Raw genomic sequence first — 16,622 nt, 5'->3', positions numbered from 1 at the left:
GTCCAGCTGTTCACCTGGTTATCTGCTCTCAATATTTGAATAATTTCTGTTGTAGGAATTGAATGCATTGTACATCTTTTACATTGATCATTCTGTACACATGACATTGTAGTGTGTCCATCCTGGTGCATGGATCCCTCCTCTGACGTTCTCCCTAAGGTTCCTTCTTTTTTGGGGGAGTTTTTCTTGTGCCAATGTGAGGGTTTCTTGGGACAGAGGATTTTGCATGGGTGTAGACTGTAAGCCCTCTCTGGACTGGAGATATACAAGAGAGAAATCAGACAGGAAACTGATTCAGCACAACGACAGACGACATACCTTTTAACCCTTTCATATACCATTCCTGATTGATTAAGAACATTCCGACTTTCTGCACGCCATGGTCCATTTAAAAGGTCTAGAAATATTAAGTCACTGCCACAAAAGCTAAAGCTAATACAAAAGGTTCCTGACGGGTTAGCATCCAGTTGGAATCGTTACAATAGCCCTCATGGATGGAAAAGAGTTTCCCACCTGCGAGGAGTTGCCTAACGTTGTATCTAGTTGTTGATAAGCCGATGCCATCACTTATAGGAATACAGCCCAGATTGAGTGATAAAAGCTGACAAATGTGTCCTTTGCACAAGGGCACCTGCCAGTATTCTTTTAGTAGATCAAATGTGCTGGCATACCTTGTGGCACTCAAATCTTTTACATTGCTCATTCTGTGCACATGACATCCATTGTAGTCTGACCATCCCGGGAGAGGGATCCTCCTCCTCGTTCTCTCTAAGGTTTCGTTCCCTTTTCCCCATAGAAGCGTTTTTCAGTTTTCCCTGTGCCGACCTGATGGTTTTCGGGACAGAGGATGTCGCATGTGTACAAACTGTAAAGCCCTCTAAGGAAAATTTGTAATTTGCAATTTTGGGCTATACAAAATAAAATTAATTGAAATGGAATTGAATTGAACTCACTTGTACATGTAAAACCTGTATAGCCAACATTAGCAGATAACTTGTACATATGGTTAAATAGCATTAGCATCCCCAGAAGCAGCAGCCGTTAAGGTTATAACGTATGGCAAACAGTATTCCATATGGAATAAAAAATGCATAATGTATATACAAACAATACAGAAAAGCATGAAATTAAAATTTTGAATTAAATAGAAAAGAAAGTGCACAAAATACAATTAGTGAAATAGTGGTGAAATAGAAGCATGTACAGTGGAGTGGAAAAGGTATTGCTGTCACGCCCTAATTGTGTTCACCTGTGTTCACCTGTTTTCACCTGTCTCCTCCCACACCAGGTGTTCCCTGTTTGTCAATTATCCTTTGGGCATATAACCTGTGTCTTCTCCCTGTTCTTGTTGCCAGTTCGTCTTGTGTGTTTCACCAGGTCTTACCAGCGTTATATCCCCGTAGTTTCCAGTCGATTCTTGAGATCCCCGTGTACTGACCCCTGCCTGCCTCCGACAACGACACTGCCTGCCCGAATTCCTCTTCATTAAACCTTATTCCTCGTATCTGCGTTTGGGTCTCTGTCTGAGTTGTGATAGTTGCATTAAATCTAAACAGTAGTGCAGTGGTTATTGCTGTTACATTAAATTTAAACAGTACTGCCGTGGTTATTGAGTAATTGTTCAATTCAACAAGGATTAAGCCTGAGGAAATTAGTGTTATTGCAGTTGCCTGGAATGTTTTCTTGTATCTGTCCTTGTGACAGCGGAGCTGCATCATCCTGTTGGAGAAGGTGCTCCATGTCCCTGCAGTAGAGGGTGAGGAGGGTGGTCCAGGTTATCCAATATGGACAGTGGATAGTTTGTGGATAGTTCTTTAGGTGTCCTCCTCTCCACCACCTGTTCTGGATGCTCCTGTTGGCAGCCAATAGTGGAGCCGACCTTCTTCAGCAGCTTGTTGAGTCTGTTCCAAGCTCCAAAGCCAAATACCTGGCTTTACACCGACAGTGTTGCTCCTTCATTTCATTTTCATCTCTTTAACCGGTTTTCATTTCTGAAGAAGTATGACAAAGATATATATCCTACTTCTCATCTCTAAATTTGTGTTTTTCAAAACCAGATAAGATGAATTCAGGCTTTGGTGGCACTACGGGCCATGGTACCAATGACAACATAAACATACAGTACACATCACAATGGAAGTAAAAGATCAAATTAAACCTTGTCTTTTGATGCATGAACAAGACTGTTACCAACACTTGTGTTATTTTTTTCAATTTTGAGCTGTTCCTTCAAGCTACTTGGGCTCTCAATGGACTGGACCTGGAACTTTTATTTCTTTTCTGAAACCTTTAGGTGGTAAAAGCAAAAGCAGACGTTACATTTTGGAATTCAGCATTGTTTAGTTACCGTTACCGCGCCTTTCCCAATCCTGCGTGTGCGAGGTACGTCTTGTCTGCCGGTGTCACTGAGTGGGTTTCTGTCTGTTGAGCTTATTATTTTGGATGACACCTGCCACCTGCAGCTGAAGCTTAAGGCCACTCCATGCCATGCATTAGACCGATTTAGCTGACCTGTCGTAGAACGCTGCAAAGAGAGCCATCAAAAACACAACCCTGGAACAGTTGGGTGAAGGAAAGAAATATGTTTATTGTTCATTCCCAAAGAAAAACAAAACATTTAGAAATGTTTTTTCCTTACAAAATCAAGTGCCTGACTAAAAGTCAAAGAAGAAATAAGGCACAAAATGTTTCAAGTACTACGCCTACCATTGACACCAAATAAATATACACAACATGTGGTCTTGTGAGGAAGGCATTAGGAGCAATTGAAAAATGGATGAATACATTCATTTTGGATTTGGTGGGTTTACTTTGATAGTGGTTTACCGTCTGTAAACTATCCAAGTTTAAACTTGCAAACTTGCAGAACTTAATCAAATGTTTGGGTGAAAAAAGGAATCACTGTGAGCTCTTTGTCGCTTAGTGTTCAGATTTCCATAGATAGAATTATTCATGCTGAAAGGATCATAAATTGGAAGAAAAAAAGTCACTATTAAGAACTCACTTAAACACAAACCAAAGTAATCAACATTGCACTGCATAACATATTCATTTGACGTTTGACAATAATTTATATTAATATATTTCGATCACAACCCACAAAAAAACCTACATCAATATCTGCATCTGTGTTATATAAAAAAATACAAATTTGGTGCCTTCATTTCATTACAAAAATCAGAGAAAAATCTAACTGCCACAAAACCAATAACTTAAATGAATGAAAGTACATTAACATCTTACCCACAATATCTTTGGTTCAGTAAGGCAAATGAGTCTTCCACACAAAGGAGCATTGTAGTGGTCTCACTTTGTGCTGCTTTCACAGAGTTAAATTAGTTATTTTAACAGAGCTTCTTGTGAGAATTCTAAAAGCACCACAGGATGCCACAAGTGCTTCTATTAAGGGTGAACCTACTCAATGTGAATCTTAAACATTTTAACATTAACTTTTTGTCCAGCTGAAGGTTTCTGCCTCCACTATAATAAAGTCAATATAAATTAGACATTTTCAAGAACTATAATATATCTGGTAGAAATCCAATTGGTCCAAACATAACGGTTATGGTTAGGTCACAATTTAGTGTTTACAAGGAGAAGGATAAGAGGATAACTAGATTCTATAATGACACAGTCATGGAAGTTGCTGTTTGTCACTTCTGGTATACTGGTCAAAGTAAGGCTGGATTCCCATGTGTGGCCATCTCTGGCAATGTGCTCAAGCTCAATAGGAAAGAACTGCAATAGGAAATAGGTCAACAGCGCAGAGTTCAGAAAGAGGCAAAGAAAGTTAATTTATGTGCAGATGACTCCTCCAGAGATTGTTGCTGCTGTTCCTCCTCAGGGACGGAGGGCATGGCACAGCGTGCACTGTTCCCTCCTACAGAGGGAGAGCGATCCAGGGGCTCAATGCTCCTTCAACCTGTGAAGTAAAGACAAACATTAACAGCACATTGATCAGTCGGGTGTCATTAAGGTTGACAGCAATAAGCTTTAAGATAACTCTTTCTCCCATTGAGCATATAAATCAAACTTATTCTCATGATGTTGTGTTCTGGCTTCAGATCATTGGTTGATTTGATGTTCTGCACTCAACAGTCATACAGAGCACATAAGGGGGGCAGTCTAAACACAGACTCTTTTATTTGATGTCTGCTGGTGGGAGCGTGGAGGATTGTAAACGCTGTCACCCTTTTTAGTGGAACTATACAAACCTCACATAAGATAAATCTGGACGCTTATAGTTATTTGATACAACTGGCAAGGCTACTATTACATCATGCAGTCACATTTCTACCATTAAGATGTGCCTTTGCTTAACTTAGTAGTGTTTTAAGGTTTTACGTTCATCTTCCATGTTTTCTTATATAACCTTTTTAAGAACTAAGGATACACCGACAATGAGATCAAGCTTTCTCCCTAAACTAAATCTTTGCTTTATATACAATACAATGTTCTGTGAAGCCTTCCACATACACAATGATCCATTGGGATTATTAATGAAACACTGGGATCTAATTGGTTCCCGGTATTTATTAGTAACACTGCAAAATACAATATCAAGCTGGAGTGAATCCCCACCTAGTGGCACATGCAGATTTGTCATGTACTGTAATATACATGTATACTGTGATACAAGTTATCGATGTATGAATGATGCATCAGCAGAATTATGAACTGTCCGTGGCAAGTAGTGGAGATCTCTAGGAAGTGAGATCCAAAAAGGACTCTTTACCACATACAGAAAAACAGATCTGCCAGATTAGAATTTGGATTGGAACGTCGGAAAGCCCAACTGCCTCCATTGAATCCCACATGTCTCCTACTAAAAATAATAACAATAATGTTAATAGAAAAAAAAAAAATCCAGAAAAACTGCTGCTGCGAGAACACGAAGAACTATAACGTACTGTAAGTGTTCATAGAGTCACGGAAATGCATCCACAATGGCAACTTCTATTATGTTATTCTATTACTATTCAGTTTTGTCAGAGCCGAATTACAACTTTGCCAAAACATTAGTAATACTATACTAATACTTAAGAAAACAATTTGAATATGAAAGCTAAAGGATTCACAATCGGTGAGAAATAAAGAGTAAGGGAATGAAAGGACAGTGAGAACATCCAATAGACACAAGTCACACCATGAACTGGACTTACTCTACAGTCGAGGTGGGACGGGACTGGCTGGAGGTCAGCTCCTTTGACACAAGGCGAAGCAAAAGCTACACACACACACACACACACACACACACACACACACACACACACACGTTACTTCATATATTTGACTACAGCTGGTCTTAAAGTTACGTATACAGTAATCCCTCGTTTATCGCGGGGGTTACGTTCCGAAAATGACCCGCGATAAGTGAAATCCGCGAAATAGAAAACTTTTTTTTTTTTACAATTAGCAACTATTACATGTATACAAATACAGTGACTCGCGTGTAGGCCGTTTCACTGCTCTTCAGACTGGGCCGCTGCATCCTGACTGCGCTCTGCAGTTTTCTCTTCTTCTGAAGCCCGCGGTGCAGGTGTGTTTGTTCGGGAGAAGAACATAGTGATAGGCAGCTGTTGTCGCTCTTTTTTCTTCTTTGCAAAAAGATCCTTGTACACCGACATGCCACCATCGATTGCATCGAAGCAGGTGGAAGTACAAGAAGCGGGAGTGAGTTTTTAGCGAATCAGAATGCAGAGCACAATGCACCAAAAAAAATAAAAAATGCATTATGAAAATCCGCGAAATAGCGAATCCGCGATAAGTGAACCGCGAAGTGGCGAGGGATCACTGTATACATACAAATTTCTCTGCTGTGTGCTGCTGGTATCAAAAGATGCATACAAATTAGATATCAAAAGATATATCATAACCTTTGGAGTTTGTTTGTGCCCAGGTGACACGTTTAATAATCATATATTAGATTAAATATTATATTCTTTCTCCTTTTAGCGCTCTTTAGCAGCTAAATGCTCCACTGTGTCCCAGCTTGAAAATGTAGGAGACATCCGGTTGGCTAGGACAAATGTCAATCAACATCAGAAAATACAGTAATGGTCAAACATGGCAAGCTGTTTATTTAAAAACAGTTTGTTTATAAGCATTTTAAATCGTTTTAAATTCATATATTTACGGATTTCTATCAAATGTATGTATAAGCAGACATATTTGTATGTGCATCATAAATATTATTTTGTGGGGAGTCATTTTAATATAAATGATAGAATCCCTACTTGTGTGCATTCAGTAATATTGAGCCTGATTAAGCAGTTTAGAGTTTTTAAAGCACTCACACACAGAGCAAAGAAGTCAGCAGTCATCAGCATGTAGAAGACCTGATCCCAGCCGCCTGCAGACAGCAGCCCGGCCAGCAGAGGGCCCAGTGCTGCACCTGCACCACAGGGGGGTCAACACTTTAATGACAAACAGATATCTGGGGCATGGTGAACACACTGATAAAAGAAATAACAGAAGATATGTGGACATGGACATTAAAACATAACAGTAGTAATATTTCATTTTCATTGAAAACACGTCACTAATGAATACTGGATCAGCTCGGCTGTGCCACATTTACTGCTGTTTGAATCACTTTCACTGAAAAATACAGTGAGCCACTGTCTTTACAGAGAGGAGCCAATTGTTGGCACACAGAGTGCTACATATGGGGCAGGGAAGTAACCAGTAGTACATTGGAAACATTTATATAGTCTAATTCAGCGGTTTCCAAACTCAAGAATGCCGCAGCCCAATTTGAAATCTGAAAATCTTTCGCGGCCCACCCAAACCTTTAACTCTGATCAAAACAATGATTAAATGACCTTAAGAATTTAACTAAAATCAAACATCCGCGAGCAAAAGTTTGTCTCCGCGAGGTATTTGCGCTTGCCTAACGTGAACTTCGTTGCTCGCGAGGAGAATCTCTGCTCGCGCTCAAAGGAGTTTTCTACGCGCTCGCTGTTGTTCTTTCTGACAGTAAGGTGGAGACGGTGCTTTCAGGGTCCTATCGATGCCGCGAGGTGCGTCCGCTCCCGCCGCCCCCCTCGCCATCCACGCCTTAAATCTTCGGCTGCTTGTAGAATAACTTATTTTCCCCGTTAAGATGGTTCAGCTACTGTAGAGAAAAGGGCGCCGTCTCTCGCTCTTTAATCTCATGAAGTGCTCGGCAAGAACGACAGCTTTGTTTCTCCGACGCGCCCTGAAACAAGCTCCATATCTCACGCGCTTGAGCGCCGCTCAGCATCTCGCCGTCGTAGACGAGCTTTGGCGTGTTTGGCAGAGCGCCTTGAGCGCCGTGTGCAACCAGTATAGATCAACCGATTAACCAATTGATCCATATATATAAAGGTGCTCCGGATTATAAGGCACTGTCGTTTTTTGAGGAAATTAAAGCCTTTTAAGTGCGCCTTGGAGTGCGGTATATTTGCTTTAATACCACAAGAGGGCGCCCCGTTTGTTGAACAACGACAGGCGGACAAGAGCAGCCGTTTCGAGCGAGAGCCTTTTTGTTTTATTAATCTGTCCGTTTAAATTGTTTGTGCTTCATCAACTAATGTTTCACATAACTAATGTGCCGCGTCATAAATATTTTTATATTAATTTCAAACTTTTAAAAATTGAAAATTAAAAAACTTTTTATTAAAAAATGTATTTATTGTAAATGACCTCTCGCGGCCCACCTGCAGTACCTTCGTGGCCCACACTTTGGGAATCGCTGGTCTAATTGGTTAAAGTTAAATGTTTGACCTGTTGCATGATAGAAGTCATACAGTATTGTTGCTGATCCATGGTACTGACCTACAGATCCTGTGCCATCGATGATGGCAGTGACAGTAGACAAAGCTCTGGCATTGCCTTTCAGGCTCTTGTGGGTCCCCTAGGGTCAAAGGTCAAAGGAGAGAGGGAATGAGAAAGGGTGCTTGCGAAGATTGCCTAAATAACATTTTGTAGACAACCAAATGGTTACCAGATCAGCAGACACGGCAGTGGTGATGAGCGAGTACGGCCCGTTGACGAGGCCTCCACACACCAACAGCATGCCTGAGGAAACACACCAGCCACCTCGTTTCTTGCTATTACCCACAGCCCCTCACACCCTTGCACTCCTGCTCAACATGCGTGGCAACTCGATCAAGTCTATGTACTACTTCTGTCTGAAGCAAACCCTGCGGACACTGATGACGTGCATGTTATGATAAGCACACTCTAATGAGCACAGTTTTCTCATGTTGTGCAATGAAAGTTTATTCCATTAACAAACATACCTTGTGTGGTTGGTAATACTAATAGTTTATCTATATAGTACTTATTAAATGGACACTTGTCTCGGCTCCACCGACCTTTCACCTCTTTGCCTATCTTTAGACTTCGGGCCTGTCTTTACTGACGGCCCACAAAATTATGACTTATAGCTATACAACCGCCGCTTTTATCATTTAAATAATCACTAGAGCACAACACTGTCCTCCACATGTTCAGCACGGGAGTGTTTTGCTGCCTTCCAAAGCCGCGTGAGTCGCTCAATTGTTGAAAGTACAATATTTTTTTAAACCAGGGAAATATTTTAATAAATGCTCTATAAACTGGTAAATCCCAGAGATGATGTTAGTGAGTCCTATGAAAGGGTGTAAAAAACAGATTGAATATCAAAGTAGACAGAGTCACTTTGTGGATTGATGCTTTGAGTCATATTACGTTTTAGGAACCAGATGTGACCATTTAGTGTCACATCTGGAGTGAAGTTTAGCAGAGCCAAGTACATTTAGCAGCAAGCAGAAAATCTGGACTTAAAATGTCTGCTGGAGAAAATATTGTCTCTATAGATTCAGTATAATTGATGACTGAACAACAGACCCGAGGTAGCAGCTAGTGGCACAAAACAGGCCCAGCCTAAATATGTCCATCTGGGCCATAATATAATTTGAACTAGGGAGTTATGCAAGAATGACCCCTCGGTGGCGCGGTCATTAACAAGTCAGATAATTGTCATAATGACAAATGAGCTGGTATTATGACTGCGAGCGGCATATTGAGACGAGGAGCAGGAACAGTTGAGGGAGCCTGTGGAGTCAAGATAATAACGAGTATTTGGTAAAGATTATTTTGTTTACTGGTGCTCGTGGGTGGGTGAGCAAAGAGTTTCCCCTAGACCGGCCCGTCACACTGGAGAGAAACAACGCGACGTATTGAACCAATACCACTAGGTTTGCTACTTGCCTACTCAACAGTTTGATCCTTGATCAGTGGACCCAAGAACCCATAGGACTTGTGAGATGCATGTAATAGTGCTCACGTAATCTTTTTCTCTTCTAAATAAATGTTGACTTTTTGACTTTAATTGATCAACGTGTTCCGATTCTTCTCATCAACCAACTCGGGGGGATCGGAGATCCCGACAAACTACATTATATAATGACTTAATCTGAACAATTGTTGGAAATGAATACAAAACTGATCATGTGATCACTCAGCACTAGCCCCAGGACAGGGTGAAGAGGATGAACTGCTCTTACCGATGGTTGGCCCCAAGCCAAAGTCACTGATCATGGAGAAACCGTACAGCTGCAGGGCGAAGAGAAAGCAACAGTCTGTCACTATTCCCAATTCACACTTGGAACTAAACCAGCGGCAGACTAATCATACTGAAGAGCGGAAAGAGGATTTGTCTAAAACAGAACACACTGATCGGTCTACTGCTAACAAAGACACACATTTAGCCTCAGTGAGCACTGAATGCAGACAGTGAAGGGAAACTTCCACCATCAAGGAATCTTTAGGCTGTAGAAAACACAGCTGTGAATGTCTTGGTTACAATTGGCGAGTACAGCGGCAGCGCAGTGGCAACTTACTGTAGGAGCAGCCAGCAGCAACATGACTGCACAGGTGGTGGCTCTCATCCCCAGCTTATCAGAGATCACACCTGCCAAGATCCCCCCTGTGGACCAATGCACGATCTGTCATACTAACCATGAAGCACTAAACTATGTAATAATGTTGACTGCAAGACTTTTGGAAGAACAGACATGTGCATGCGCAGAACAGCAAGATAACAGAAAAAAGCACCTACCAACTATTCCTCCAACATCAAACAAGGTGGAGAGATCTCCAGCCTTCTTGGCATCAAGGTGAGCTGTAGGAGGATAGATAGATTCCCGATTCAATTGTCGTTCTGGCAACGTGGGTGTGCACAGCCCATGACAGTTTGTACTGTTTTAGGAACCTCACACAGTCGATAAGCTGTCTGCAGAAGTTTTTCAGGAGGTTTGTAATGCTGATTCTCAACAACTTAAAGCTGTTCATCAGAATGGTTATAACTGCCACAGGGCCATACTTGTTTAGTACAGGCGTCTGTCTTGAAGCAGGGTGACAGATATGTTACAGTTGTGGTCGAAAGTTTACATACACTTGTAAAGAACATAATGTGATGGTTCTCTTGAGTTTACAGTTATTTCTACAACTCTGATTTTTCTCTGATGGAGTGATTGAAACAGATACTTTGTCACAAAAACATTCATGAAGTGTGGTTCTTTTATGACTTTATTATGGGTTAACAGAAAAAGTGAGAAAATCTGCTGGGTCAAAAATATACATACAGCAACTTGAATTAGCAATTTTGGGGACTTAGAAAGTTGTGTCAATGAAATGAGCTTCATGGCCTCTTAACTTCTTGTGAGTGGTTATGAGTGACTACAACTGGTGAATCTGAGGCCATTTAAATTGGGCTCATTGGATACAAACGCCCACAAACGCTACGATGGGAAAGTCAAAGGAGCCCAGCATGGATCTGAAAAAGCGAATCATTGACTTGAACAAGTCAGGAAAGTGACTTGGAGCCATTTCAAAGCAGCTGCAGGTCCCAAGAACAACAGCAAACACTTGTTTGTAAGTATAAAGTGCATGGCACTGTTTTGTCACTGCCACCATCAGGAAGAAAACACAAGCCAACACCTGCTGCTGAGAGAAAATTGGTCAGGAGGGTGAAGAGTCAACTGAGACCACCAAAAAGCAGATCTGCCAAGAATAAGAAGCTGCTGGAACACTAACACTAAAATCATCAGCCCGAAGGTTGGGTCTTGGGCTCAGTTGGGTGTTCCAACAGCACAATGACCCCAAACACACATCAGACTGACATTTCTCAGTGGATGTCCGCTCACCATCTGAAAATCAACCCAACAAGACTGAACTACTTCTCTTTCCGGGAAAAGATTCTCCTACACAGGACTTAACAGTCAACTTTGGCGACTCCGTGCTAACGCCCACTTTGACTGCTAGGAACCTCGGCATCACACTCGACAGCCAACTCTCCCTGACTCCCAACATCACTGCAACAACACGATCCTGTAGATACACGCTCTTCAACATAAGGAGAATACGTCCTCTTCTCACTCACAAGGCGGCGCAGGTACTGATTCAGGCTCTTGTACGTACCATGCTGTGAATGGATGGGGTCCAGCTTACATCCAGGACATGGTGAAACCCTCCATCCCGACCCGCACTCTCCGCTCTGCATCTGATAAACTGCTTGCTTCTCCTCACTGAGAGCAAAACACTCGACTAGATTACGACTCTTTGCTGTCCTGCTCCGAAATGGTCTGAAGACACCAGGACCGCAGAGAGCCTTCACATCTTCCGCCGCAAACTAAAGACACACCTCTTCAGACTCCACCTCGACTAAAACACTAACAAATTGTAGCACTTAAATTGTACTTGAAACACCACTGATCTATAGCAAATAGTAAATTGGCTTATTTGAGGAAATTGCACTTTCTTGTTTCTTGTTCTTCCGAGTTTGTATCCCTATGGTTGAAATCGCTTTGGATAAAAGCGTCAGCTCAATGACATGTAATATAAAATTTCAGGTAACATCAAAAGTGGTAATAGAATGGCTAAACCATGTGGACAATGCTGAAGAAACAAGTCCATGTCAGAAAGCCATCAAATTTAACTGAACTGCACCAATTCTGTCAAGCGGAGCGGTCAAAGATTCAACGAGAAGCTTGTGGATGGCTACCAAAAGCGCCTAATTGAAGTGAAAATGCCCAAGGGACATGTAACCAAATATTAGCACTGCTGTATGTATATTTTTGACCCAGCAGATTGTCACTTTTTCTGTTAACCCATAAAAGAACCAAACTTTATGAATGTTTTTTGTGACAGAGTGATCGGAACAGATACTTCATCAGCGAAAAATCTGAGTTGTAGAAATAACTGGAAACTCAAGAGAACCATGACATTATGTTCTTTACAAGTGGATGTAAACTCTTGACCACAACTGTAAATATACTAGACATACCATCAGTTAGTATATTCTGATGGTATGTCTATTCCATCAGAATATTATAGAGTACACAACTATATATACTATTATATATAGTTGTATAATATATAACTATATATTCTGACATATTCTGAGTACACAACTAGAGAAGTTATCAGGTCCAGCAGCTTTAATCGTATTCTTTCTCATCAGGTTTACAGACAGTGGCCGTTCCTCTGGAGCCGGGGCATAATTGACAGCTGACTCTTCATGTCAGTCTCCTGGGTGGCAGCATGCCCGTTTAATCAGAAGGGATATATGATCTGATGGCTTTGTAGCGGTCACAAATATCTGGGTAAACATAGTGGCCCAGTGTGTTGTTATTCTGCTGGAGATGTGGACATGCTGTAGGAAAACTAAAACTGATCTGAGTGTCGAGAGCAGGGTCGTCCTTCAAAGAATGGACAGTGGTTGGATCCCGGCTCCTCAAGTGTCCATGTCGATGTGTCCTGGACGGGACAATTAACCCAACATTGTTGTTGCTTTGATTGGCATGTTTGAATGTTGTGTGAATATTCGTTGTTAAGCAGGTGTGTCTGTGTATGGTAGCACCTGTCATCGGTGTAGAGATGGGTGTGAACGGGGGATGATGACAGGATGTGTAAAAGAGCTTTGAGTGGAAGTAAGACTTGAAAAGAGATCAACAAGTACAGACCATCATAATAAAATTCTGATTCTTGCACTGCATTTATTTGTAGCAGCAACAAAAGACTTTTACTCAACTTTTACTATCAGCATCATTGGTGTAAACACAAAACTCTTCTTGCTACAGTTTTGCCATTGACCGGTTCAGATGTGTTCAAAATACCAATATTGTATGAGTTAAGAATTGAAGACAAGCAGATTCATTTCTCCAAGGATTCAATTAAACAATATTTTGATATTCCTTTGTTTGTTTTTTTAGATGCGAATTCTGAGGAGATAGAAAAATGAGGAACACTATTGGTTATTGTTGTGTTTGGACCTCACCTGTTTTGGTAATGTAGAGAGGGAGCCAAAACAGGAAGGTGTAGCTGACCAGTTTGGCAAACAGCAGACAAAGAGAGAACTCGATCACTCCCTACAGAGACAAACACATGCCAATACAAGGTTATTGGTGAAGAAGATTGTAAAGTCCGTCTTTCTGTTCCCCTACCATCATATTGTCTGTGTGCTATTCCCAACGTCCATTCCTAACGTCTATTCCTAACGTCTATTCCTAACGTCTATTCCTAACGTCTATTCCAAACCACCATTCCTATCGTCTATTCCTAACGTTTATTCTTAACGTCTATTCCTATCGTCTATTCCTATCGTCTATTCTTAACGTCTATTCCTTGACCTCTGTGAGAAACCGTCACTGGCTTAAGGAAAGATGCTTAAGAGGATTCATGAGGAGTAAGGAAGTGACACTAAGCTATGTAGTTGTGATGTGACGCAGACGCATGCTGCTGCGTCTGCGTCGACGCACTCGTTTCAATTCATGGTTCTAAAGTCTTGCGTGTGTTGCAGAGCAATTCACCTCCAGAACAACAGGTGGAGTAACGTGTTTTTGTTGAAGACGACCTAGAGAGTCACGTCTATTTATTTATTTGTTTGTTTATTTATCATAGACTTTATTGCCCCGTGCATCCACACTGCTGCTTTTCATCGCGGACACATTTGTCCCGTATTTTCCTCCACAACTTTGTGCACCTCTCGACCGGCAAACCGGCGTTTGCGGCGATCTCCCTCCATGAATCCAACCCGCTTCTACAACCCGCCAATGACGGGTTGTTTAAGCGGTCATATTTACACATTTCTTCCCACAAAAGTTCTTAAATCTGGTCTGTTCTCTCGTAAACATTCTTCGTTTTAATAATGGCGGTATCGGGCTATGAAAGCGGAAATGTGAGACTTCGTAAAGGACGTAGTTAGCGGACCAATCGCAGCCTGGTGCGAGTCTCACATTTCTGTTTTCGTAGCCCGACACCGCCATTATTAAAACGAAGAATGTTTACGAGAGAACGGATCAGATTGAAGAACTTTTGTCGAAAGAAATGTGTAAATATGACCGCTTAAACAACCCGCCAATGACGGGTTGTTTAAGCGGTCATATTTACACATTTCTTCCCACAAAAGTTCTTAAATCTGGTCTGTTCTCTCGTAAACATTCTTCGTTTTAATAATGGCGGTATCGGGCTATGAAAGCGGAAATGTGAGACTTCGTAAAGGACGTAGTTAGCGGACCAATCGCAGCCTGGTGCGCTGCGGGACGCTTGCCTAGAAAAATGGCTCGACACACGCAAGGGGGTCTTGCGTCTGCGTCGCTCTGAAAACGCAGAAGCATAAACTAGGCTTTAGTGACATCAGTCTGTAGCGGCCAAACTACAATTTCTCCAAAGATGGACGACAAAAGAAGCATCTTGGATGGCTTCATGTGTTGTTACAGTGCTGATTCATGCAGTCAACATAAACAGCCAGGTTTAAAGTATTACTTTATTAACAAGTTTGCAACATAAATGAATTATGCTAACGGTTACTCACATGGTCTGCATTTCTCAGTCATGATCGTTACTCGTGAACATCCGAATGATACGTCACCATTTAAATATTGCAGCTGCAAGGAATTGTGGGACGGAATTAGCTCATTTTTCATAAAGGAAGTCCCAGCGGTTCCTATGCTAAAGCAGCTAAAGCCTAGTTTATGCTTCTGCGTTTTCAGAGCGACGCAGACGCAAGCCCCCCTGAGACAAAAAGGTTGCCGACCGCTGCTCTACACTTGTCACGATCAGCGCTCCCCTTCCCCGGTGTACTGAGGCCTTTAATATCTGGGGCCTCATTTATAAAACCTTAGGATTTGCACCAGAGGTGTCGTACGGATGAAACGAAGGACGTGCGTACGCACAGAAATATTCAGACTTATAAAACGTCCTACGCAGTTTTCCCTTAATAAATCAAAATCACTTCTAAATGCAGCGCAGCTTTTGCGGCTTCATGTCACGCCCATAGTTGCCCTTATATAGTCTGTGGAACGCCCACAAATTAATATTCATCGATTGCGAAATCATGACAAACACTGAGAGGAAAACGAAGAAACGTAACTTCACTCAGTGTGAAGTGGAAATGATCATTGGGAGGTGGAAAGGAGAAGTAAACTGCTTTTTGGAGGGCACAGTATGAGCATCACTAATGCCAAAAAGGCACTTGAGTGGCAAAAGGTTGCAGAGCAACGCTGCAGCCTCACGACCTCGGACCGTGTCCGAAATAAAGAAAAAATGGTCTGACATCAAAGTGGATGCAAAAAAGTGTTTAGCGCGCCATCGCCAAGGTGTGTCTGCCACGGGTGGGAAAGGAGACACCGGAGCTGTCCCCTCTTGATGAGAGACTGGCAGCAATGATCTCCTTGCTGTCTCCTGCCTGTCTTCTGGTTACGACTAAGCCTAATCCCTGTGTACCTGTTATTCATTAAATCTGCGCTCTGCGCTTGGGTCTACTCCTGTCTCCTGTGATGCGTTACAACACTATACTCACAGACACACTAACTCAACGCTCTCCTCTACGCTCAACTCAACTTTTTTTTACACTTGGATATCTGCGCGACGTATTGAGTGGTGGAACAGTTGCGCGACACAACAAATCGATAATGACATTTATTGCCAACACTTATTAATTGAATTTATCAATTCGGTGTTGCAGCCCTACCTGTAACCAAGATCTAATGTAATGCAAGGGTATTGACATCGGTAATGTTATGCTGCGGAGCACAGGTTTTAAAGGAATCATTTTTACATATTGTCACTTCATTGGTGAAAAAAAAAGAGCAAAGTTGTGTGTTTGTGTGTGTCGTCGCGCTGTTGGTGGTATGAAGGCTCAATACTCTGCCTGTGGGTGGCGGTACACAGCGTAATTAATAGGCAGATTTGCTGAGAACAAATAGAACACGCGTTTCTCTGATTTCTTAGAGTATATTATGCTCATGCTGAAACTATGTTTGGGATTGATTTTCATATCATTTCCGGTTGTTGGTGTGCCGTGAGATTTTTTCTGTGTCTTAAGTGTGCATTGACGCAAAAAAGGTTGAAAAACACTGGACTAGACGATGCCTGATGTGTTTGCTTTGAAGTATAAGTGGACAACTGATCATCACCACCGTAACACAATGTGTAAGTTGGACCAATAGACAGAGAAGTATGTAGCGCTAGCAAAGTATACATGTTAAATATGACTGTGCACTTTTATTTTGTATATACATGGGATGCATTGGTTCCAGCTTATCGCACAAATACAAGATCTGTACAGGTAGTTTGATTTTGAATTGTTCAATGATGGATTTTGGTATAGG

At 41.8% G+C, this 16,622-nt stretch overlaps 1 protein-coding gene across 6 annotated transcripts in view; it reads right to left on the bottom strand.

Annotated features, from left to right (window-relative positions):
• Window positions 1-2,567: 2,567 nt before the first annotated feature.
• Window positions 2,568-16,622, bottom strand: part of slc37a1 (solute carrier family 37 member 1) — a 34,328-nt gene continuing 20,273 nt past the window's right edge. For all 6 annotated transcript variants that reach the window (XM_040201522.2, XM_078091259.1, XM_040201523.2 and 3 more), the window contains 9 exons: window positions 13,289-13,379; window positions 10,070-10,132; window positions 9,852-9,937; window positions 9,516-9,564; window positions 7,970-8,043; window positions 7,801-7,879; window positions 6,297-6,394; window positions 5,163-5,227; window positions 2,568-3,922 (listed from right to left, as the gene is read on the bottom strand). In XM_040201522.2, coding sequence (XP_040057456.1) covers window positions 3,907-3,922; window positions 5,163-5,227; window positions 6,297-6,394; window positions 7,801-7,879; window positions 7,970-8,043; window positions 9,516-9,564; window positions 9,852-9,937; window positions 10,070-10,132; window positions 13,289-13,379 — 621 coding nt within the window. In that variant the 3' untranslated portion in view covers window positions 2,568-3,906. The remainder of the gene's footprint in view (window positions 3,923-5,162; window positions 5,228-6,296; window positions 6,395-7,800; window positions 7,880-7,969; window positions 8,044-9,515; window positions 9,565-9,851; window positions 9,938-10,069; window positions 10,133-13,288; window positions 13,380-16,622) is intronic.

Source organism: Gasterosteus aculeatus, chromosome 16, assembly GCF_964276395.1.
Source record: "Gasterosteus aculeatus chromosome 16, fGasAcu3.hap1.1, whole genome shotgun sequence".
NCBI classification, from domain to species: domain Eukaryota; kingdom Metazoa; phylum Chordata; class Actinopteri; order Perciformes; family Gasterosteidae; genus Gasterosteus; species Gasterosteus aculeatus.
This window is presented reverse-complemented; position numbering and strand designations above follow the sequence as displayed.